We start from the raw sequence: 23,436 nt of genomic DNA on the forward strand, positions 1-23,436 counted from the left end.
GTTATGTGCAGAGCTCTGAGACCACCACCAAATCTGGTCTGAATGTAGTTGCAGTGATGTGAGACATTGTCTGTTGTTGATCACAGCCACATGTGGGATCCTTTCATTGGTCCCGGGGTAACAGCTGGCGGTATGTTGATCCTGGCCTGTTTGAAATTGTTTCAGAAGAGCACATTAGTGGTGTGGCAAATCAAAGCTGGCTACAAGCATGGTCAGGTCAGTTATAAGATACTGATTTTTGACATCAACTGCAGACCATTCTTCATGCCATGTCAGCATCATAGAGAAATCTGGCCGTGGAAAGTGGGTCCACAATAGATACCTTGATGACAAGCACACTCTTGGGTGGTGGAAAAGGTCTGTGTATAGTGGTAGACTTGGGTTTGCCCTGATCTTCTCAAACATTCTGGCTGTAGCATCCTCACAATGGATGAGTGGTGGAGTGATGTTGCATAACACATGGAGCCATGGTGGTGGTGTGGGTCAAATTGTCCCAGTTATGATGCTCATGGTTGAGTTATAGTCAGCCAACTTGTTGTGAGACAAATGGAGACAGACTGGAGCATAGGATTCTGGTGCAAAATAACGGGGCTAAACTGGATGATTGCAGGGTTTGAACATTTACTCATGAAATGAAGGCCAATTTGCTTAGAAGGTTATGTGATCTCACCTTAGTTGCAGTTTTCCTCAGATAGTTAAGATGTGTGTGGGATCTGTCCAAGGTTATTCTGAGGTAAACTGGGTGGGATTCCTGTTTCAACAATTTCTGTTTAACTCAATTGAAAAGCCCAGTTAACACCAATCGAGTTGAGTTGGCTTAGCTGAAATAACTCAACTGAAACCCAACTCCCACCCCACCCCCCACCCCCGGGCTCAGGAAATGTCTTGGCTATGGAGTGAGCTAATGAGACTACTGCAGTATGCAGTTGCCTGCAGTTGGGAATATACGTGGTCCTAAATTTGGTCTATGAGGCTGCTGCTTCTCTTTATTTATTCTCTGTTCCTCTTCTGTGAAACTTCCTTAGACTTTCACATATTTCCTGTAATTTTAGGGGAGAGTAATAGATATTCATTCTTCTGGGATGTGGGTATGAATGTAGTTGAAATAAACTCTACAGTCCTGCTTCTTATATTGATAAGATAGTATTTAGTAATTTTATTTTACTATAGGTTACGTTGCTGTCACTGTTAGATTAAAATGTATAAAGTACTTTTTGCTTTTAAACAGCTGCTTTGTTTGTGGTTTAAACTTTGTGTTTTTACTTCATGTTGAAGTAATGTTTAAAAAACTGTGCATTGCTTTTGCGATACTCAGAAGGAAGTTGTTGAGGGAATTGCAGCTATTAATGCACCATTGCATTATTTTACTCATCTCATTCCTTGCTCAGTTTCAGGTATGGTAGAATCCACAATTTCTGAGGCTTCCTCATGGGTTTCCCTGTTGCTGTATCTTATGCAATTTAGGACTTCCTTAAAAGGAAAAAATAAAAAACCTAGCTAAATAAAGTGAAATAAATCTAAAGAACTGTTTTGCATTTTCACACCAAGTACGTACGCAAGACAAGCGCCAAAAAGAGAATAGGTATTTAGAAATTTGGTCACCCTTTTTAGTGTATTCACAGGAGGAGGGCTCCCAGAATCTTTAGCCAGATTCTTTGAATATTAACCTGATCCTGAATAGGTAACATATGCTGTAGTAAGTTAACATTTTATTGTAACTTTGCCTTCATAAAAAGTGTAACCCCCCCACCCCAAAAAGAAACAAAAACAAACAAAAAAACTTGTACACCAGGCAGACACTTAATAGTACTAAGAGGTGAAAACTTCAATTGTTTATCTTAGTGGACAACTAACTTTCAAGCCTGGTTATGGTCACTTAATTGGTAACCTAACCTTTAATTGAAATTCTTAAGAAACTTTAGTTGCTTGTCTATATTAAAAAAAAAAAAAAAAAAGTGGGCGGGGGACTTGGACCTATGTAACTAAATAGATATAAATCATGCTTAAACTGATTTAGTTATTGAGCTAACCTAAACCAAGTGCAGGTACATTATTAGTTTGTATCAGTGTAACTAAAATCAATGTTATGCCAGTAAAAGTTTTCTTAAGCGTGATAACTGAGGCTTGGTTTATGTTTAATATGGATTACCTTGTGTACACTGAACACTCTGAAATTCTCCCTGCCATTGCATTAGCAGCAGTGGAGGTTCACCAGTAATATTGATGGTGGGGTACTGTTATAAGTGGACCTTCTGCAGCTGCTGACATTTTAATGACTTACTACTTATTATTTGTATTACAATAGCATCTAGAGGCCTTAACTAAGATTAGAACTGCATTGTAGAAACATAGCAAGGCAGTCCCTTCTCTAAAAGGTTTGCCTCCTGTATTTGTCTATTTAAATTGTAAAACAGAGGCACAGAAAGGGAAGTGACTTGCCCAAGGTACTGCAGAAGGTTAGTGGTAGGTGAGATTAGAGGGAGGTCTCTGGACTTCCAGTGCAATGCCTTAGCATTAGGCCATACTGCCACTGACTGTTGTCTAGACATGCTCAAATCCAGGTTAGAGGACACATGGTAAAAGTGCTAACAGCTGTGTATGCTATTGCTCCCACTCTTATAACTGATGCCTTGTTAAAACAGGGAAATATACAGGCATAATAATATTGCTGTATCAGTACTGGTGTAACTCCCTATGTGGACACACTTGTAGAATAAGAGTGCCTTTTTCTTAATTGGTTTGTCACTAAGGCACCTTCTGAAGAAATAACATGAAACTGACATGATAGACAGTTTCACTGATGCCCACAGGTTTGGAGTAGCAGCAGGGAAACTGACCAGGCTTGTTTAGTCTGCTCTGCTGCTGCTTGGAAAAACTACCAGCTGGAGCAGTCACAGGAGAGCTGATTGTCTGCAGACTAGGGAAGACAACACTACAGAGCTTACCAGGTTGTTCATAGTTTCAGAGATACCTTTCCAAATGTGAAGTCAAGCAACTTAATTTTTTCAAGTCACTATGCTGAAGGGGCTGCAGCCCAGTTCAGATATTGCAGTGATGAGTGAGATATAAAAACTTTGATATATCTGTTTGGATTGGTGCATACTAATTCTCATGAAAAACAAAACTGTCAGGTAAAGAGTAAACTTACTCATCCAGCAACCTAGATGGCAAAATTAAACTGGATGCTTTAAATATCTGTTCAGTTTCATGGTTTTTGTCTGTGCAAAGCTCTGTTGAGCTTTTTTCAAAAGTTGAAAGTTGAGCCTACGTTATTAGTATTTATTTGTTAACTAATAACAGATCAATAAGGTGAATGTACATGGTGGTAACCTCCATTGCTGAAGAGTACAAGACATCCCTCGAGGAAGATGGTCTGAGTGCAATATACATTTTTTAGCCTTAGAACTAATACGTATTCTGTAGTTTATTGATTTTTTTGTGTGCGCGCACACTTCTTGTATGAGAAAAACCTTAAATTTTCAATTATCTGAGATATTTAGACTTGGCATTGTTATATCCAATCACCTTCTCATCTGTTTTTCAGTAATTGGGGCTCCTTGTGCTCTTTATTTCACTCTAGAGCAAATTGTTCTTGGACTAGATATGCCTGTCTCCTTTAAAGGTATATAATTCACTGTTTTCAGATTCTTTGGGTAGTGTAGTGATCTGTGAAAGTTAATTTTCTTAATTGTTAATGGCACTTTCACCAGATTTAGACAAGTGCAGTGATGTTTGTTGTCTGCATTGCTTAGATTAAGTGGTTAGTAGGTTCAGTGTTCTTCCGTACAACTGCCCTTTTATTACAGAACACCAGTAGTCTTGTATCTATTCTTCAGGCTATGGCTACACTGGCACTTTACAGCGCTGCAACGGTCTCGCTCAGGGGTGTGAAAAAACACCCCCCTGAGCGCAGCAAGTTTCAGCGCCATAGAGCGCCAGTGTAAACAGTGCCCCAGCGCTGCGAGCCGCGCTCCCAGTGCTGTAAACTAGTCCCCTCGAGGAGGTGGATTACCAGGAGCGCTGGGAGAGCTCTCTCCCAGCGCTGGCATGTGACCACACTTGCAATTCAAAGCGCCGCTGCAGGAGTGCTCCCACGGCAGCACTTTGAAGTTTCGAGTGTAGCCATGCTCTAAGTGAGTACAAACTACAGTTAGAGGCTATTAGGGGCTTTCTTTGATGGGAGGAACAGATAAGCTCCTCTAAGGCCTTAATATCTTTCATTTTGTTGGGGCTCATCTCTGGAGAAAAGATATGTTTCTTCGCAGCTGATGCTGCTAAGGCCTAACTACGCTACAAGGTTAGGTCTATGTAAGCTGCCTTGTGTCAACCTAGTTGTGCGTGTGTCTAGACTTAAATTTCTCCCACGAATGGAAGTGCTCTGTTACAGCAACGCAATAACTGTATCGCCACCCTGAGTTCCACTATGGGTGTGTCTGAGGTACCTGAGTCACAGGCTCTTGCCATGACCATTGAGGAGGAGGAAGATGGGAGAGATGCAGCTGGGGACGCCCAGCTATGCCACGAACCAGGATCTGTTTGAGACTCCACCGCTGTCTAGTCAGTCCCAGGATCTGAGCATGAGTGTGCCTGATGCAGGAGAAGGAACCTTGGGTAAGTGTGTAAATGTATTTCCTATTAGAGTAATGTACTGATGGTGCCCCCAACTTAACAAGACACAGCTATCAACTTTTTGTTAATTTACTCACGTTAGAAGAGGTAGTGGTGAAACAAATGGTAAAATTATCTGCTTCGTGTTCCCCTGTAGAGTTGGGTGGATGGCTTGCTGTATGGCCATGTGGAGCAGTTTATGTACACAAGGATGACCCTTGAATCCTGAGAGATTTCGATTAAACTTTCATGGAATTACTCTGAAATCTCCCAAAGGTTTATAGGGATGTCAGCCTTATTTCTTCCTCCATGATAGGACACTTTCCTATGCTACTCACTCAGTGATAACTTTGGCAGACACCATTACAATAAACAGGCTAGTTGAACATGGGCCTGGGCAGCTCTGGTACGCCAGCAACAGCTGTGCTCTATGTGCCTTTGTCATTCTCAGCAGTGAGATGCCAACTAACATCACCACTGACTGTGGAAAAGGGTGTCAGTTTTCAGTGTAAATGCCCTGTACTCCTGTGTTCTTGCAACAGCCTCCTTATTTCCCTCACACCTGGCAAGCAGTCCAAAGCAGAAGTGTCAAAAGCATTTCTTGTTTAAAATTTTAGGTGATTGAGGAAAGGGAGTTCTGTGTCTTAACTCTTGCTTTCTGTTGTGACTCTCCTGACAATGGTACCTCTGCGTTTGACCTGTAGCTGATGCTGTTGCGGCCTTGAGGGATTGCCCTTCCACACCTGCGGAGTGTCTGAGCCAGATAAGGAAGAGAAAGAAGAGGACTTGAGATGACCTGTTCAGTGAGATCCTGCAAGCAGTGCTGCATCAGACCATAAACAGAGGGTTTGGAGAGGTGAATATTGCAGATTGTGTGGATAAAGGCCCAGGTGTCCTTTCGGGAAAAGAAGAGGGAGATGCATCAGGACATAATGGGGCTTTTTCAGCAGCAGACACAAGGTTCAACAATCACAGGCTTGCCTCTCTTTGCAGTCCATTGAGAACTCCATTATAGCACCTCTCTACACTCCCCTCCACATTCCATGTGGCATCAGGAGCTACATCTCTTCCCGCTCCGTGCCAGGGAACATTCCGGACAACCACAGCTTTGTGTGCTGACTTGTGAGAGCTGCAGTTGCTGTATGTGTAGCTAAACTTGACATGTATGTTTTTCCCTTCTTAAGCTGTGTTCCATAAATGTATTGTTACTCAATAAAATTCTATTGTTTGGAAAATAATTCATCTTTATTAGTTCCCACATGATACAGAATGCCTAGAGGTACTGAAAGCACCCATTTATTCATTTTTACAGTGATACACAACTCATAGCATGAGTGACAAAAACAGTTTTGTGGTACTTGCTGTATGGTTATGATTAATAGATGCATTGTCAGTGTTACATTCATAGATGTACACCAAGTACCATGCAATTCAAACAGGCCCCAAAACAGCAGGGCCTAGGGCCAGGTAGGGCATAGTACACCACAGTGCATTACTGTGACTCACTGTTAGTGTTTGTTCAGAGGCTTCCCTGAACCATGTATTTTCTCACTGAGCTCTTCTAATAGCCCTTGTGCCTGGCTGTTCAAACTCAGAAGACGGCCTCTGCACCTTCACCCTGTGGCAACTTTTCCATCTTTGCTTCACAGATATGCAGGAGGGTACAACAGGCAGCTATAACCATTGGGAGGCTGTTCCCCCCCCACACACACACACACACTGAGGTCCACTTTTGTGAGTAAATAATGCCAGTGGCCCTACAGTTTACGAAAATCACGTTAAATTGTTACTCTGCTGCTGCTGAGCTGGTAGCTGAATCTTTCCTTGGTGCTTTCAAGGTGGCTGATGTGTGGCTTCATGAGCAAGGGGGTAGTCTATGCCCTCAGGATCACTACTGGCATTTCAACATCACTAATGGTAAACTGCTGGTCAGGACAGAAAGTCCCTGCTTGTAGCTTTCTGAACAGTTCGATGTTCTTAGAGGTGTGGGCGGCACGCAACTTCCCTGACCAGCCAGCACTGATGGTGGTGAAGTATCCCTGATGATCCACCAATGCTTGCATAAGTATAGAAAAGTAGCTCTTTCTGTGTATGTACTGTGTCGCAAGGTGGTCTAGTGCCATCTATCACTTCACTGCAGTTTGGGAACCCCATTGCTGCAAATTCATCCTTTATGTTCTGAATGTTGCCTAGAGTTACAGTCCTGCATAGCAGAAGACAATTAATGGCCCTGCACATTTGCCTGGAAATTGCCCTCACAGTGGATTTTCTAATTCCAAAATAATTTTCCACTGACCTGTAGCGATCCAGCATTGCAAGTTTCCACAGTGTGATCATTGCTCACTTTTCCACTGTCAGTGTAACTCTCATTCTGGTCTCCCTGTGCTGGTGGGCTGGGGCAAGCTTGACGCACAGATCCAGGAATGTGGCCTTGTACATAAGAAAATTCTGCAGCCGCTGCTCGTCATTGCAAGCCTGCATTACGATGTGATCCTACCAGTCAGTGCTTGTTTCTTGGTTTTTGAATCAGCACTCCACCATCTGCAACTGTTCTGTGTACACCGACAACAGCCACGAATTGGGTGCTGCTGTGTCCCACAGCAGTCTGGCCTCTACAAAATCATTCGGTTTCCCCACTGATTTGGTTCTTGTGGGTTTGCAAATACTGGAGGATTGTGCATTCTGTGCTTGCAGCAGTCATGACAGTAGTGCAGAGCTGTGCAGGCTTCAGTTAGATGAGATGGACAGTGAGGAGGCCCATGACGGTCCATGGGATTTTTGAAAAGGCATAAAAACTATGGGATATGGATGACATTATGGGATGGAGAAACTTTGATGCTGGGAAGTTGACCCTTTGCTACTAGTCACCCCTGGCTGGGAGCTTATGTTCAGCTGATTATCCATCACAACCCCCAAATCTTTTTCAGTCACTGCTTCCCAGGATAGAGTCCCCTGTTGAGTATGGCCTGTGTTCTTTGTTCCTAGATCTTTATATTTAGCTGTATTAAAACACACATTGTTTGCTTGTATTCAGTTTACCAAGTGATGCAGATCACTCTGAATCACCAACCTGTCATCCTCATTATTTACTACTCCCCCAAATGTTAAAAAGTGCAGGGCCAAGAACCTGCCAGACCTACTGGAAGCACACCTGCTTGATAATGACACCCCATTTATAATTACACCTTGAGACCTATTGGCCAGTTTTTTATCCGTTTAATGTGTGCCATGTTAACTTTACTTTGTTCTAATTTTTTAATTAATGTTGTGTGGTACCAAGTCAAATGCCTTACAGAAATCTAAATGTTACATTAACACTGTTACCTTTATCAACCAAACTTGTATTCTCATTAAAAAAAAAAATCAAGTTAATGTGATAGGATCTATTTTCATTAAACCCATATTGCTTTGCATTAATTACATTACTCCTTTTATTCTTTATTAATTGAGTCCTATACCAGCCACTCAATTATCTTGTCTGGGATTGATGCCAGGCTGACTGGCCTATGATTACCTGGGTCATCCCATTTATTATTTTTAAAAATTGGCACAGTATTAGCTTTTTTCCCACTTCTGGAATATCCCTCGTTCTCCAAGCCTTTTTGAAAATCAGCACTAATGGTCCAACAAGCTCCTCAGCCAGCTCTTTTATAATTCTTGGGTGCAAGTTATCTGGACCAGATGATTTAAAAATGTCTGACTTTAGAAGATTCTGTTTAACATCCTCTAAAGACACTAGTGGAATGGAAAGAGTGTTATCCTCTCCACATGATGAGACTATATAATCTGTTTTTCCCCAAATACAGAACAGAAATATTTATTGAACACTTCTGCCTTGTCTGTGGTGTTGATAATTCTACCATTTCCATCTAGTAATGGATCAATACCACTGGAAAAACTTTGTAAACTCTCAGCTTGCACAAGCTCAGTAGAGTTGTCTTGAAGTTTAACAACTAAAATCTCCAGGGAATCCATCTGCATTGAGCATACGCTGGCATCTCCCAAATCCTATTTGTGACTGGACTGTGTATGTGCCATCCTGGCAGAGTGACTGAGCATGCTCCAGCACAGGGCTACAGAGCTGAGAATGACTTTCCCTGTAATTGCTACTCTGCGCCAGGAAGGGGCAGATATTGGCAATGAGAGCATGGAGTTTGTCTTCTGTGCTCTGTGACCACCCCCAACTTGCTGTCACTCAAGTAGCATTGAGAAGGAAACTGAACTGAAAGCAGAGTGGGGATAGAAGGCAGACTAGGGCTTGGGAAAGGAGTGGATTGAGACAAGGATTCTGGTGGGACTGGGACTGGCTGGGCAAGGAGACTGGGGTCTGGGGAGAATGACAGACTGGAACTGCAAGCTGAGAAGGGGAGACGAACTCGTTGGGCAAGGAGACTGGGAGCTGTGGGGGAGCCAGTAAAGGAAACAGGAGCTGCGGGGGGAAGATGGGACTGGGAGTTAGGAGGGTGGAGAGAACACTGCGATCTGTTGAGGGAGTGTGGGGGGAGACTCAGTGATTCCTAGTGGCCAGGGGAAATGGGCACAGGGAGAGACAGTTCTGACAAGGAGTTGGGGTGGAGGAGAACTGGGACAATGTGCAGGTGAGGTGTGGGAGACTGAGATTGGATGAAGACCCCAAGAAGGGAGACTGGGACTGAGAGCAAGTGCAGGGGAGAGGCAGACAGCTAGAATAAGGAACCAGGAGAGGGGAACTGATACTGAGTGGGCAAGGAGACTGGGACTGGGATGACCAACCTGATGAGTGAGGACTGGAACTGGATGTGCAAATTTGAAGAGGAATGCAGATACTCTGGTGTGAGGTTTGCCATATGCTCTTCGGTTGTCCGCAAACTTTAGTCACTGTTGAAAGGTGTTAACGAGAGACTTGGGCTTCTCCATATTGGCCTTGCTAAAGGTTGTTATGCTTCTGTCATCAGCATATTGCACCAACAGTGATCCATCCAGATGAGGATAAGGAGGATTTCTGCCAAACCCTGATAGCATCATCAGGTTGGTCCCATGTAATCTCTTTAGGTGATTTTAATGGCAGGACTGGTCATGACTATACATCATGGGGCAATGTGATAGGCCATCATGGAGTTGGTAACACAAGCTCTAACAGCTTGCAACTACTTTCCAAATGCGCCGAATACAACCTTGTTATCGCCAACAGTGTTTCAACAGGCCAACAAGCATAAGATGACCTGGATGCATCCTTGTTTAAAACACTGATGTGGTCGGTTACATTATTGTTTGGTGAAGAGATCTCCAAGGTCAGTCTCACTCGTGTCATGAGAGGCTTCAACTGCTGGTCAGACCATAGATTTATAAGAAGTCAAATATCCTTCAGTACTGCTCTCAAGCAACATAGCAACTCAAGCCAGTGAAGAAAATCAATATTTCAAGCCTGGAAAACTGTGACAAACATTTGAATTCCAAGAGAAAATCATGGAAGCATTTCCCTCAGTTACAGCATCCTCAGTGGATGTTGAGGCATCCTGGAAACTTTTTTGGGACACTATATATTATATGGGTGGTGAAGTTCTTGACCTCATGAAGAGGAAACATCAGGACTGGTTTGACAAGGATGATCCCAAAATATGTCTGCTCTTGAATTCACTGCATGTTATCCATTGAACACATAGCAGACACATTCAGCATCCAGGAAGGTTGCATATCATCAAGCAAAATAGATGGTTAGACCAGACTTTGGCAAGTGAAAAAGCCCATGGTATGAAAAGAAAACAATGGAATTAAAACTGGCAGCAGACAATGAAGACACCAAAAACATTTTTGCTGGCCTTAATGCTGTGTATGGCCCCAGGTACAAGGGGATAACCCTCGTACGAACTGTGGACTGCAGTAGACTCTTACGGCTGGTCTGCACTAGAAAACTTGATCGACCCAGGTATGTTGCTCTGGTGTGGAAGAAATCCACACCCCCTCAAAGCCATAGCTGAGCCGACCTAAATTTGTGTAGGTGGAGGAGATGGATTATCTACACTGATGGGAGAACTCCTCCTGTTGGCATAAGCTGTGTTGCTGTAGCTTTTGTAGACCAGCTGTTAGTTGACAAAGAGAACTTGACTGAAGGATGGAATGTTTTAGTTAGCTTCTCCATCACCCTCCCAGTGCTTTTGAGGAATCAAGCAATGCTCTTCCACAACACCTATTAAAAGAACTTGCGCTTGTCCCCCACCTTATGAGAGACCATAATAGTAATCATGAAGATGTCACAAATGAAACCACCTAGACCAGATGGCTTTCTAGCAGAGATCTACAAGCAGGGTGCCTACCACAGTGTAAGGCACCTCACATGGCTCTCCCACGTTATCTGGGAACGAGAATTGGTGCCACAGGATTTCAGGGATGCTAGCATTGTCCATCTCTATAAATGTAAGGGTGACAGGGCAAACTGCTAATCCCTTAAGCTCTTCCCTGTTGCTCAGAAAATTCTTGTAGGGGTTATACTGAATATACTTAACTCTTATCTTGTGAAAACCATCCTCCAGGACTGTGTGGATGGGGCACTATATAGACATGATCATCACAGCCCCCCAGATTCAGGAAAAGAGCTCGGAGCAAAACAGTTGTCTTTGTATGGTGTTTGACATAGCTGAAGCTTTTTACTTTGTAAATTATGAGGGACTCTGGAAACTTTTGTTCATATTTGGATGCCTTGCAAAGTTTTTCTGTCATTTGGCCCTTCCGTAATGAGGATGATGATCACAGTGGTGGAAACTGGTGAGATATTGTACCCTCTTCAGTCACCAGTGGCTCTAAGGAAGTTTGCAGGCTGGCTTTCACACTTCTACATCCTGTTTTTTTGGCTGTGCTTATGGATTAATTTCATGGCAGTGATAGAGTATTTATCTGTTTCCACACTGATGAGAAGTTGTTCAATCCACGGTGCTTCTGTGTTTGCACAAAAGTAGCAGATTTACTCATTTAAGGGGCTTTTATTTGCTGAGTGAGCAACCAGTGTATAATCAAATGATGACATTTGATTTATAACTGATCACTTTGCTTGTGCAGTCAATCATTTTGGCTTAGCAGTCAGCTGAAAGAAAACTGAAATACTGTACCAACCTGTGCCTGGGGATGTGCATGCCTACCTAATTGTTAAGATCAGTAATGCACCTCATAAGTCTGTGGACAATTTTTGCTATCTAGAGAGTATGCTGTCGCAGAATGGTACTATTGAGATTACTCATCATATAGCCAAGGCAAGGTGTGCATTTGGAATGCAGTCACGCTGCCGATAGAAAAATGGAGTTGTCAAAATGAGCACCGAACTAGATGTTGGCAGTGTTGTAGTAGTGGCAGTGTCGGTTCCAGGATGTGAGAGACACAAGGTGGGTGAGGTAATCTTTTATTGGACCACCTTCTGTTGGTGAAAGAGACCCACCTTGTGTCTCACTAAACTAAATGTGTATAGGGAAGCTGTGCTTGCGAATGCTTCTGTATGGTTGAGACATGGACAGCAGGTCACTGCCACGTTAGGAAATTTGATCAGTTCTATATGCACTCTTAGGTCTGGTCTATTTGCAGGGTCAGATGGGTGGGACAAGATTCCCAGTATCAAATAATACTAATTAATTTTTTGTTGCATATCTGGCGTACAAATTATGCTCATAAAAGTTCAGCTGTGTTGACTGAGCGATCTCATTTGACTCAAACAGCCCAGTGGTCAGTTAAAGCCAGCCACCAAGTCTCATGGTGGTCAATGCAAGCAATATCAAGGAGCATTAACATCTGATGTGCAATACATGAAGAGCACAAACAAGAGTACAACAGCCTGCCATGGTCTTGGACAATTTTGTCTGTCCCACATGTAGCTGTTTGAGGTGCTCGCGTTGGTCTGACCTTGCATATGTGTTCAACTATAATGTTTGCTGAATCTTCATATGTTGATGTTGCATGAGACTCCATTATCACATAGGAATAAGGGTGGAGGAGGATAGAGAGAGAGATATATGGAAGGGCTGGGAGAGTAAGGGTGGCAATGATAAGACCGAGGGACAAGGACTGGAGGAAGTTGGGACAAACAGCAAGTCAGCTAGCAGAATGTCCAGAGTTCACATGTATGGTTTTTTAAAATAAAATAAATTGTAGAACTGCTATGTTTGTTTTTTCTCCTCTCTCCCCAGCTGCACTTTCTTCACTCTAATCAGTCCCTAGAAAGGTCCAGCCATACTACAACTAGATCTGGTGTTTTTGTAACAGATCAGAGACATGGTCACTCACTATTACTGCTTATAAGTAATTTAGTTGAGCTCAGCGATACTCAGATGGAGGCTCATTAGCTTCAAGTGGCTCATTAATGTGTCTCCTGCAGCACTTTGCAGCACATGATATTAAAACACCATGTGATGTAATTATTAAAAAATTTAAAGAGATAAAAATAAAACCAATTAAAACACACTTTTATGCAGCTGTGAACATTTAAATAGATTAAAAAAATCAAATTCTGCAAAGTCTTAACATAAACAAAAAGGTTTTAAGCCCATTTTAAAAAAAACTGTTTGTGCTAGCATGTTTCCTCCTTGAAACTGCAAAACTTACCATGGCATGGCTTGTTGCTTCAGCTGCTGTCTTGATTGTCCAGTGTGATTGGAAGATGGTGAGCAGCCAGCGGTTCAGTACTTTACAGTGAAGGGTGGTGCACAACACAACAGCAATTGTCAAACCAGTCGTAAAGAAAAAACTGTTCTCTCCACCTCAAAAGCCAGGTGTCTGAGTGCTCCATCGGAGCGTCCGTGCTTCTACTCATGTAAAACAGCACGTGGTCTTGGTTGTAACAGGATGTTGTTTACATACAGGTGTCCGTCTGCTGTTCCTTTTTATAATCAGAAATGAAGAGAAATGAGAGAACTGACTCCCCTGGCCCTCATGCGTTCTGTAGTTAGCTGTTGTAAGAGTTTGATTAGGTTAACTAGCTGAACATCAAGTATTGTCTGAGGTGTCAAGATTATCATTAGAAAAATGACATCAGATTAAACATTATGAAAAAAATCCAAGGTGCTTTGGTCATTCCTTTTGTGTGAAGCTCTTGGGCGCTGAAATACACATCATTGTCTTGCTTTTTCTGGGGAATAGTAGACACTTGAATTCACAACTGTGATAGATGAAATAAGCTTCCATGCATAAGACTATTCCCATTGTTACAATTTAGCATACTCTGTTAGTAATCCTCTCCTAGCAGATCGAGCGGAAAGCGGAATAATGGGAAGGAGTTTTGAGAGAAGATGGGATAAGAGCTGGTGATGAATACTTATATTGCGGTCAGGGAACTATAGTAAAGCTGCCAAAAATGGGGAGGCATCCCTGGAACAGGTGGCCTCAACAGCATTAGCATGGATTCTCCGCAAGAAGGCACTCCTGAGTCCATGCCCTGAGCCAGAATCTTTTAAGTCCGTTTTTAAACAATGCTAGTAGAATCATAGAATCATAGAATATCAGGGTTGGAAGGGACCTCAGGAGTTCATCTAGTCCAACCCCCTGCTCAAAGCAGGACCAATCCCCACTGGACTTGAATTTGATTCTTCTGCTTGTGCAAAGGATTTCTGTGCATTTCCCTGATTCAGTTTGTGCAGCCTTTTGGGTGAGAATTTGCATGCTTGTGCTTTTGTAAATCTCATCTTGAAATTTATTTTTGAGTGTTGACTCGTCATCCCTGGTTTGAATTCAGCGCAGCTTGCTGTGCTTTCCTGGTAAATGGCATTTTCCTGAATAACTAGTGAGAAAATTACTGGTTGATTCTACCTGCATAAAATGCTAATCAGTTCCACTGGTCAGTCCCTGGCAACAGGAGATAGTATTCACTCTCCAGTATTGTAAAACATTTATATACTACAGTACATGTAAATGGAGATGAAACATGTTTCCTGCCCAGGAACTTGCAGGCTTAATGTAGAAGCATCCCAAAACATGTTAATTACTATATATAAGAATATCTTCTCTCACCACTGAAATGCAGCCTACTCCATGGTGAACTGGATTATCAATTTGAAGATTATATTTCTGAGAATTATATAGCTATTGCAAGTAAATTATAACCCGTAACACTACTAGAGTAGAGAGGACTTGGGGGGGATGCAGTATCTGTTTGTTTTTTCCAGTTTGTTGATTTTGGGGCATTTGACAACGCTTTGAATAGTTGGTTTCACTGTCTTGCTGATGAGCACTTGCACCTCTCATGTTCTGCTCTGGGTGGTGAGCTCTCCTGTCTGCCCTTCCGGCTCTGGTAGCTGGTAGCAGCATTAGCAAAGCTGAAATATTATACCCAACTGAAATCATAGGAGGAATTTTCTATCACTGTGGCCAGGCTAAACACCCTACTTTAGAAGAATAGGCTGAGATTTTTTTAATCGTAGGTGACAAATGCCTGTGTTGTCTTTTGCAAAAACATAATTCTTCCCAGCACAATGCTGAGCGTTGGTTCAGTGTTAACAAACACAGAAATGTGTTGTCAGCATCACTTACTGCAGCACCTGGATTTTTTCTTGTTGGTTTCCCATCCCAGTATTGACCTGGCCCAGTCCAACCATGCTTTTACTTTGTGAGATCTGACACAGTCACAGCCCAAGTGGCATTGCTGCAGGTTGTAGTAACCCATTTTGCATTCTTTAATCCTTAGAAGTCCTTTACTGCCCTCTAGTGATATTCTATGGGTATAGTGAATAGGCGCACACAATTTAAAATATTTACAAAAAGAAAAGGAGTACTTGTGGCACTCCTTTTCTTTTTGTGAATACAGACTAACACGGCTGCTACTCTGAAACCTGTTAAAATATTTAGTCTCTCTCCATAGTTAAGTTTGCAATCAGAGTTCCATTAGGACTTTTTTTTGCCATCTCTGTAACTTTCTAAATTAATACTTGAAAAATTTACCATTATGAAGTTAACGTGGCTCATGGTGAAATCAAATTTTTACTGCAAATTTGAAGGAAGTTATACAATTGCTATTTGAGTTGGAGATTTAAAAAATGATTCATGTGCATTTTTATAAAGTGTCTGATGCTTCTTTGTCTCCATACACACTGCAGATTTAATCAAATTATAATGCAGGGTTCACATACCAAATAGCTTCTATCATAACCTTGAGAAACTAGTACTTGAGCAAAAAACTGTCTTTATTCCCAACCTAATGCATGAGTTGCTGTCATTGAAACAGATGGAGGAAAAGAAAAAAGCATGCTGCCACAATTTTAAATGACAACCACTTACTTCCATATACATACTGATTAGAGGGGGCGGAAGTTGGTGGAAAAGCTTAGCTGTCGTATTCATTCAGGGCCAACCACTTGCACATAATGAATGGAGGAAGCTGAAGGTTGTGGATAAGCCATCAGCTATCACTGGGCCTTGTGCTAACCACACGTGTGGTACAAATTGTATAACTCCTACCCCCATGTGGACAGTTATACTGGTATAAGCGTACTTATTCTGGTATAGTTCATTCCCATAAGGGAATAAACTATACTGGCATTATCTTAGAGATTGCTGCGTATCACTGACTATCTGAGAGCCTTCCATATAAAATCAATAACACAGTCCCTGGTGGACTTCAGAGAGTTTGACATTCCTCCCTTTATGGTGTCAGTTCTGCTTGCCCCCTTTTTTTTTTTTGATTAGGTGGGGTGAGGTTGGGGGGGTTCTGGAATAAAAGGGGCATTTGGATTGTGAGTGTCACTTACAGTGGAAAGGCTTTCTCGGGGGGGGGGGGGGGGAAGGGGGAGGCGCATATGTGCTGGCTTTGCTAAATTCCCAAAAGATGGTCAGGCCCTGGATTTGTGTGATCTCATCTGGGTAATTGTTCATAGCTAGATCTCCTTGACAGAAAGTGCTTTGTTCCCATCTCTTACTTGCATCATCCTGGACTTTGTGGTGTGCATAGCTGCAGAGGAGGGGTTCATAGATTGACATTTGGTCTTTGCTGTAGATTGACACATTAATTGCTTTAAAAACTAGGATCAAGGCCTTAAAATAGCATAAGAAGCTGACTGAGAGCCAGTGGAGGGAAGTGAACACAGACCTGATGTGATCATGGCAGCCTGAACCAGGGAGAAGATGGGTAGCCACATTCTGTACCAGCTGGAACCTGTGCATAGTCTTCTCATTTCACATCAGATACAATGAATTTACTCCTGGGGGAATTCTGAGCCAAAAAATTAAAAATTCTGTGCTCAATATTTTAAAATTCTGTGTATTTTATTTGTCAAAATAACACAATATAATCATGCCAGTTTCAATCATTTTAGTAACTTCAAAATACCTGTCAGCAAGTATGTCTAACAATACAGACAACAAAAAAGATTCCCCCAAGAGTATAGAGTTAAAGAAACTACTGTGACAACCCAGTTCCTTTTTTCTGTTATGCTTTTGTTGCATGACTGAGTCTGGTGTGTCACGTGCCAGTTGGGCACATCTTGGGGGGAAAACTCTGCCCCTCTGGTCTTTTGGTCAATTTTTTTTTTTCATCCTGCCACTGTAGGGTTACTATATAGAGGTACCCAAATAGAGGACACTGCTGGGGTGAGGGAGAGCTGGAAGGGTTTGTGTACAGTTGCGGGGGTGCTGGAGAGGGGTTCTGGGGCCCCCTACCCCCCGAGCCCAGGGTGGAGCTAGACATCTGCCACCACCCCATTCCCCCCAGAGGGATCCAGAGGGTGAAACAGCCCGATGCTGGTCAGACTGGGTTTGTATGGAGTTTCCTGTGGTGAATTCAGCGTTGGACTGTGCAGGGCTGACAAGGCACAGAGCCTCCATTCCCACTGGACTGGATGCTCTGCTCACTGCATGCCGCCTCCTTCCTTCAGGGTGTGCTGGGAACTGCAGCTTCTGGGAACCCCTTCCCCTCCCACCAGCAGTGTCCTCTATTTGCAAGCTGGGGAGCCAGGTTTTGCTGCCTCCAGTGGCCCCTAGTGTCAGCCAGGAGCTCTGCAATGCCAATTCTGCCAGGAAAAAATGAAATTCTGTGCAGAATAGGGTGACCACCTTCTCAAAAGGCAAAAGCAGGGCACATGCAGGAGCCACGCTCCCAGCCTCTCCTCTTCCCCTTAAGGCCCCACCCCCTGGCAAGGTCAGAAGCCAGAGCTGGGCTCCAGGGAGCCCAGGCCACTCCACCTGCCCTGGATGGGGGGCCGGAGGGCTTGAGAGCAATTCCTGGCCTGTGTCCCCACTCCCCAGGGCATGTGGCCCAAGGCAGGTGGAAGATCTGGGGCTCCCTGCAGCGGCTCTTACTACTTTCCAGCTCTAGCTTCTGGCCTGGCCAGGAGTGGGGCCTCGTGGCAAGTGGGGACTAAGGCCCACCCCAAGGAAGAGGCTGACACTGCCCCTGAGCATTGGACAGGCACGGAGCAGCGCCACAGGGAATTCGGGACAGTTCCTGTACCAGAGTCATTAAGACTGGGACTTGAACTCTGCATTTCAGGCCTGTCCTGCCCAATTTGGGATGGGTGGTTACCCTAGCACACAACATTAATTCTGTGCAAATTCTGCATTGTGTAGTGGTGCAGAATTCCTCCAGGAGTATGAATTACAGCTGGTGACATGCATGGATTACTGTGGCTCGGTCCTGATCCATGAGGAAGGAACAAAGTTTTCTGGCAAGCTAGAGGCAAAAGAAAGAAATTGATGCTACTTGGTCAACAGATTTAGCGAGGAATCAAACAGAACCTTGAGGTTTTCACCACTTTCACTAATTGGGAGTGCGTGCCTTTAATGGAGCGTGAAGACTATATCTTATCTAGGTCTCTGAAGTGTTTCTCCTTTCTGACCAGCATTATTCTAGTCTTGCCTGGTCCAGCTCGTCTACATCCAGGGCACCTCTACACTGGTATAACTGTAACCACAAATGGGATTGTTCCAGTATAACTATACACGTAGAAAAAAATCACACCCTAGCCAATAGTTATATTAGTACAAAAACTGTACACCAGGTCTGTACACTACACCAGTACTGAAAAGAGTGGAATGTGACTGTGTCATAAGCATCCGCAAAGGAAACAAACTGTATTAAAATGAAAAATAGGACTGTGCTGTTTTAATCCACATTAGAGTATGTATGTTGGAACAAAACATCTAAAATCTAGTGTAACCCTTCTGCCATGTGGAATCGGCAGCAACAAGGGCCGGGTTCAAAATCCAAAGGTCCCTCTTAACAATACAGCACAGAACCGTCTTGAGCCCCACCCAGTAATCTGGGAAAATTAAACACCACCACGGGTGCCTCTAAGAGGCAATACATCCTCACTCGCAAGCACTGAGTCTGAGTATAGCCGAGAAAACTTCTAATAAACAGGGAAAGGAGCCTGGCATTAATTTGGGAAAACATCATGATTCGCACACATCTGACCACGAGCAAAACTCCTGCTCAGAGTACATTGGCCAGTGGCCTTTGCCTCCGTTTCTCACCTTGCGGTGTGAAAGTCCAACAAACAAATGTCCCTTTAACATGCCGCTCCCTCCACCCCACCCCACCCCATTTACAGCGGCTGTCCTTGGTCACCGGAGACCCAGAGTTCAGAATTGCATTTGTGTGAGTTCACCTGCCATGGGGAGGTGGGGAGAGGGACGTCAAGCAGTGCCTTAGTTGCTGCTGGTGCTACAACTGCTCACCGTTACCACCGTCCACTCTGTGTTGCTGCATGCTTTTGTCTGTCGTGCCACCATTCACTTCACCGTTTCATCATCTGCTTTGCCACCGATGGCCCTGTGCGGTCACCTTCCGCTGCCACCTGCCTCTTTACTGTGATCTCTGCGAGTTGGTCTGTTGAGGTTCCATCCAGCTCTGTGATTTTAGCAGCTAGTGAGGGAACCTCACTGCTAGTGCAGGCTGAGCAGTCTCTTCCACAGAAACGCTGTCCTGCAGCAGGCCTAAGGTACGTCTATGCTAGCACTTTTGTCAATATAACGTATGTTGCTCAATGGGGTGAAAAAACACCCCTCTGAGTCTCATAAGTTACACCATCAGAAGCACCGATGTGAACATTGCTGTGTCGGTGGGAGATGCTCTCCCACTGACATAGCTGCTGTTGCTCATTGGAGGTGGTTTAATTTTGTCTATGGGAGACCTCTCTCCCGTCGGCATAGAGTGGCTACACGAGCAATCTTACAGTGGCATATCTGCATCGGTACAGCTGTGCTGCTGTAAGCATGCTAGTGTAGATATGGCCTGTGGCTCATCCCTTAGATCTGATTAGAGCTGAAATCACTGATAGTGATCTCTTAACACAACAAAAGAGACTCAATGGAGCCTAATCAGCTCTGTTTTTAAACAGTGGAGAGGAGCGGGTCAAATGGTGCCTGACTCTGAGGAGCCCCCCGCACCGCCAGGCGGAAACACCTGTCCCCACCCTCTCTCCCTCCACTGTGATTTGGCATCTGAACCCCATGTCAGCGAGTTCAGTTCAGTTGAAGGTGACCCCCTCGATCAGGACAGAGACTTCAGCTATGTCTATACTACGGACGTTTCAGCAGCACAGCTGTGCCACTGTAAGGTCTCCCGCGTAGCTGCTCTTTGCCAGTGAGAGAGCTCTCTCCTGTTGGCATAACTAAACCACCCCCCAACGAGCAGCGTTAGCTATGTTGGCAGGAGAGCCGCTCCCGCTGACCTAGCGCTGTCCACACCAGCACTTTTGTGGGTGAAACTTACGTTAGCTGGGGGGGGGGTGTTTTTTCACACCTGGACCCTCAAAAGTTTTACTGACAAAAGTGTTTGGGTAGACAGAGCCTTAGTACAATCCTGCTGGCCTTTACTCTTACAGTAAGGATAACAACATTTCGTTACCTCTGCATTCAATACTAAAGTGATTTGTAACCCAACACCAGCCAAAATTGATCACTTGGGCAACACAGCTCTGTCTGCTGGATACCTAAGCATATAGTAGGTGTGTTCATGTAAATAGAGTCTGGCCATGAAATCTTTCTCTCTCCCCCATCTCACCACTAAATGTCAGGGAAAAGCGTGTTCAGACCTTGCTTACAATTTTTGTTTACAGTTGTGGTTCTGCATAGTGTACATGGGCACTGATTATAAAAATATAGTGTTAAAATTGTTTCTGGCAAAATGCTCCTCATCTCCTTTCCAATGGGGCTCTGAAATGTTTGATCAATGGGGAAAATGGAGAAACTTGCATATGTTTATCTTGAGATTTGTGCAAGAGAATGTGAAGAAAGGAATGTTTTTTCCCTTTTAACTTGTCTGCTTTCTCTCTCTGTCACTTCCCCACCCCTTTGCCTTTTCATTTTTCAGGTGCTGAAAACTCACTGAAAACATGGGGTCTGAAAATCCAAGTCCACAGAACCCTGGCTGTAAGATCATGACCTTCCGTCCCACCTTAGAGGAGTTTCGGGACTTTGGGAAATATGTTGCCTACATCGAATCGCAGGGAGCTCATAGGGCAGGGCTTGCCAAGGTGAGCTTGATCTTGACCTACTGGATTCGATTTGGAGAAATTGAAAACCTCATAGGTGGAAATGTCAGCATTGGGCTTATGAATAGTTGTACTGGATACAGTATCTCAGTTGAGAAGTACCCATTATGTTGCAAGAAAGGCATCTGGGGACAGGTGTCTAAAAAACAGTACTAGTAAGAAATAATTTTCTCTTATTTAGCGTTGCTCTTTTTTTGAGTGTTATTGAAGTCGTCTACATGTAACGTGCATGGATAATCCAGGCAAAACTAGCAGCCTGTGTGTGCTTGGCTGTAGTTCGTATGTTGTTTGGAACTAGAACATTTTTGTTAATGACGAGGCATAATGGCCAAACCATTGGGATTATTCCCTATTTTTCAAACATGATAGGTGATCTTTCATTTCTGTCTGGAGAGCTAGACACTGACTTGTGTTAACGTAATGTCTGAAAGACTATCTAATAGCACGTGCCCTTTAACACTGAAGCAGCATGACCTATAGTTAGAATGTGTGCTGGGAGTTAGAATTCTGAGTTTTGCTTCTGGTTCTGCTGTGGACATGCTCTGACCTCAAGCAATTTACATAGGATGCAGCTTTTAAAATGCCAAAGGCAGTTAATGCCCAAATCCAAATAGAGTTGTGCACCTCATTCCCTTAGGCATCTTTGAATATCAGACCTGTAATTTTTTTTAAAACAAACAAAAGGAAGTATTTTTTCACACAGTGCACAGTCAACCTGTCGAACTCCTTGCCAGAGGATGTGTGAAGGCCAAGACTATAACAGGGTTCAAAAAAGAACAAGGTTAGTTCATGGAGGATAGTCCATCAATGGCTATTAGCCAGGATGGGCAGGGATGATGTCCCTAGCCTCTGTGTGCCAGAAGCTGGGATGGGTCACTTGATGATTCCCTGTTCTGTTCATTCCCTCTGGGGCACCTGACGTTGGCCACTGTTGGAAGACCGTGTACTGGGCTAGATGGACCTTTGGTCTGACCCACTATGGCCGTTCTTATGTTTGAGCCTGTTTGTCCATCTGTAAGAAGTAGTCATTATTCCCCCTGATAGGGAGATGAGTGGGTTTATTGTGAAGTGCTTTGAAATAGTTTGAAAAGTGCCGTTTTGGTGTAAATTATTACTATGCTACATTCCCATGTAGCATATGTGCAAACTATCCCTGCCCTTTAAAAAGCACCCTTAGTTCAGTGTAGTTCAAAGGTATCCCTATTTTTCTTCCCAAATGTCTGTTTGCTGATGTCAAGCTGGCAGGCGTGTATGAGCTAAAACCCTGGAAATTCAGTCAGAAAAGATTTCTGATTTTGCAGTGTTTTTAAAATTTATTTTTAATGATCAAATAATCCTTGTATAACATTTAGTGTTAATCCTTGTAATAAATTTATTGAATAAACATGGCTGGTGATTAGTCAGAGAAGTAGATGTCCTCAGTTTGTCCTCCTTTAGGGGAAAAGGAAAATGGGGTAAATTTTGTGAAAGACACTCAGTTGATTATAAAAATAAAACCATTCCTAGTTTAAAAAAAAATCTATTCCAATTTCTGTCTAATGTCTCAGAGTTGAAAATAAAATGAAACTAAGTAATGGGCCATTGTGAGATGGTCATATCTGATTTCTAAGTTTAAATACTATAAACACAAATGTTTGAGAAAATTAGGGCAAATTAACAAGGATGAATCCTTTTGTGAGCATATCTTGTGGCATCACAGATTGACTAATTTGTCCTAACAAGGCAGGTATACACTTGGCGTGAAATGGAACAAAACAGAGCACACACATAGAAACGTTGTTGTTAGGCATGAGCGAATAGCTCCTCGTTAAAACCTAGGTCAATTACTGCTTTTATTACACTTGCAAAATGGAGCCTGGTATTGATAAAAAGCTCTCCATGAAGTGTTTCCTCGCTCACTCAAGCATACTAATGATTTAATTCTCTCTGAGTCCTCTGGAGTAGATTATTGTAACTAGTCTAAAAGCTGTTGGTGAACTTAAATCTCAGAAAGAGGTAGCTTTTCCGACAGTACTATGTCCTCAGCTTTGCGGAATATTGGTTTTGTGCCTTGACAACTTTATCCAGACAGGGCCTTCTAATTGGCAAAAAAGCGCACCTTACTCTGCAGAACCCATTTCCCTGACAATCAAATCTAACCTTCCATATCTATTGATCATAATTAATCTCTTTTTTTGTTTAAATTCATGTTTTATTCTTCAAGTTTGAAATAAGTTTCCTTGTTGTTCTTCAGCATGCACTTTCCATGCACAAGGGAACCTCCTCAGCATTTAGGCCTAGAATTATTCTGTTTAAACTGACACTTTCACCTTCCAAACTCTGCACTGCTCTGCAGCGTCTTTTCACACCCTCAGCATTTGCCTGAAAGAACCAGGAAACAGTGGGACATCTA

General features: G+C 43.3%; 1 protein-coding gene across 11 annotated transcripts in view; it reads left to right on the forward strand.

Annotated features, from left to right (window-relative positions):
- The window catches only part of KDM4B (lysine demethylase 4B), a 178,456-nt gene that overhangs the window by 9,722 nt on the left and 145,298 nt on the right, over positions 1-23,436 (forward strand). For all 11 annotated transcript variants that reach the window (XR_012156240.2, XM_073324669.2, XM_073324670.2 and 8 more), the window contains exon 2: positions 20,864-21,026. Coding sequence is in view for 10 of the 11 variants with exons in the window: in XM_073324669.2 (XP_073180770.1) it covers positions 20,886-21,026 (141 nt within the window). In the remaining variant the exon portion in view is untranslated. The remainder of the gene's footprint in view (positions 1-20,863; positions 21,027-23,436) is intronic.

The sequence above is a fragment of the Lepidochelys kempii genome, chromosome 25 (genome assembly GCF_965140285.1).
Source record: "Lepidochelys kempii isolate rLepKem1 chromosome 25, rLepKem1.hap1, whole genome shotgun sequence".
In the NCBI taxonomy this organism is placed as follows: domain Eukaryota; kingdom Metazoa; phylum Chordata; order Testudines; family Cheloniidae; genus Lepidochelys; species Lepidochelys kempii.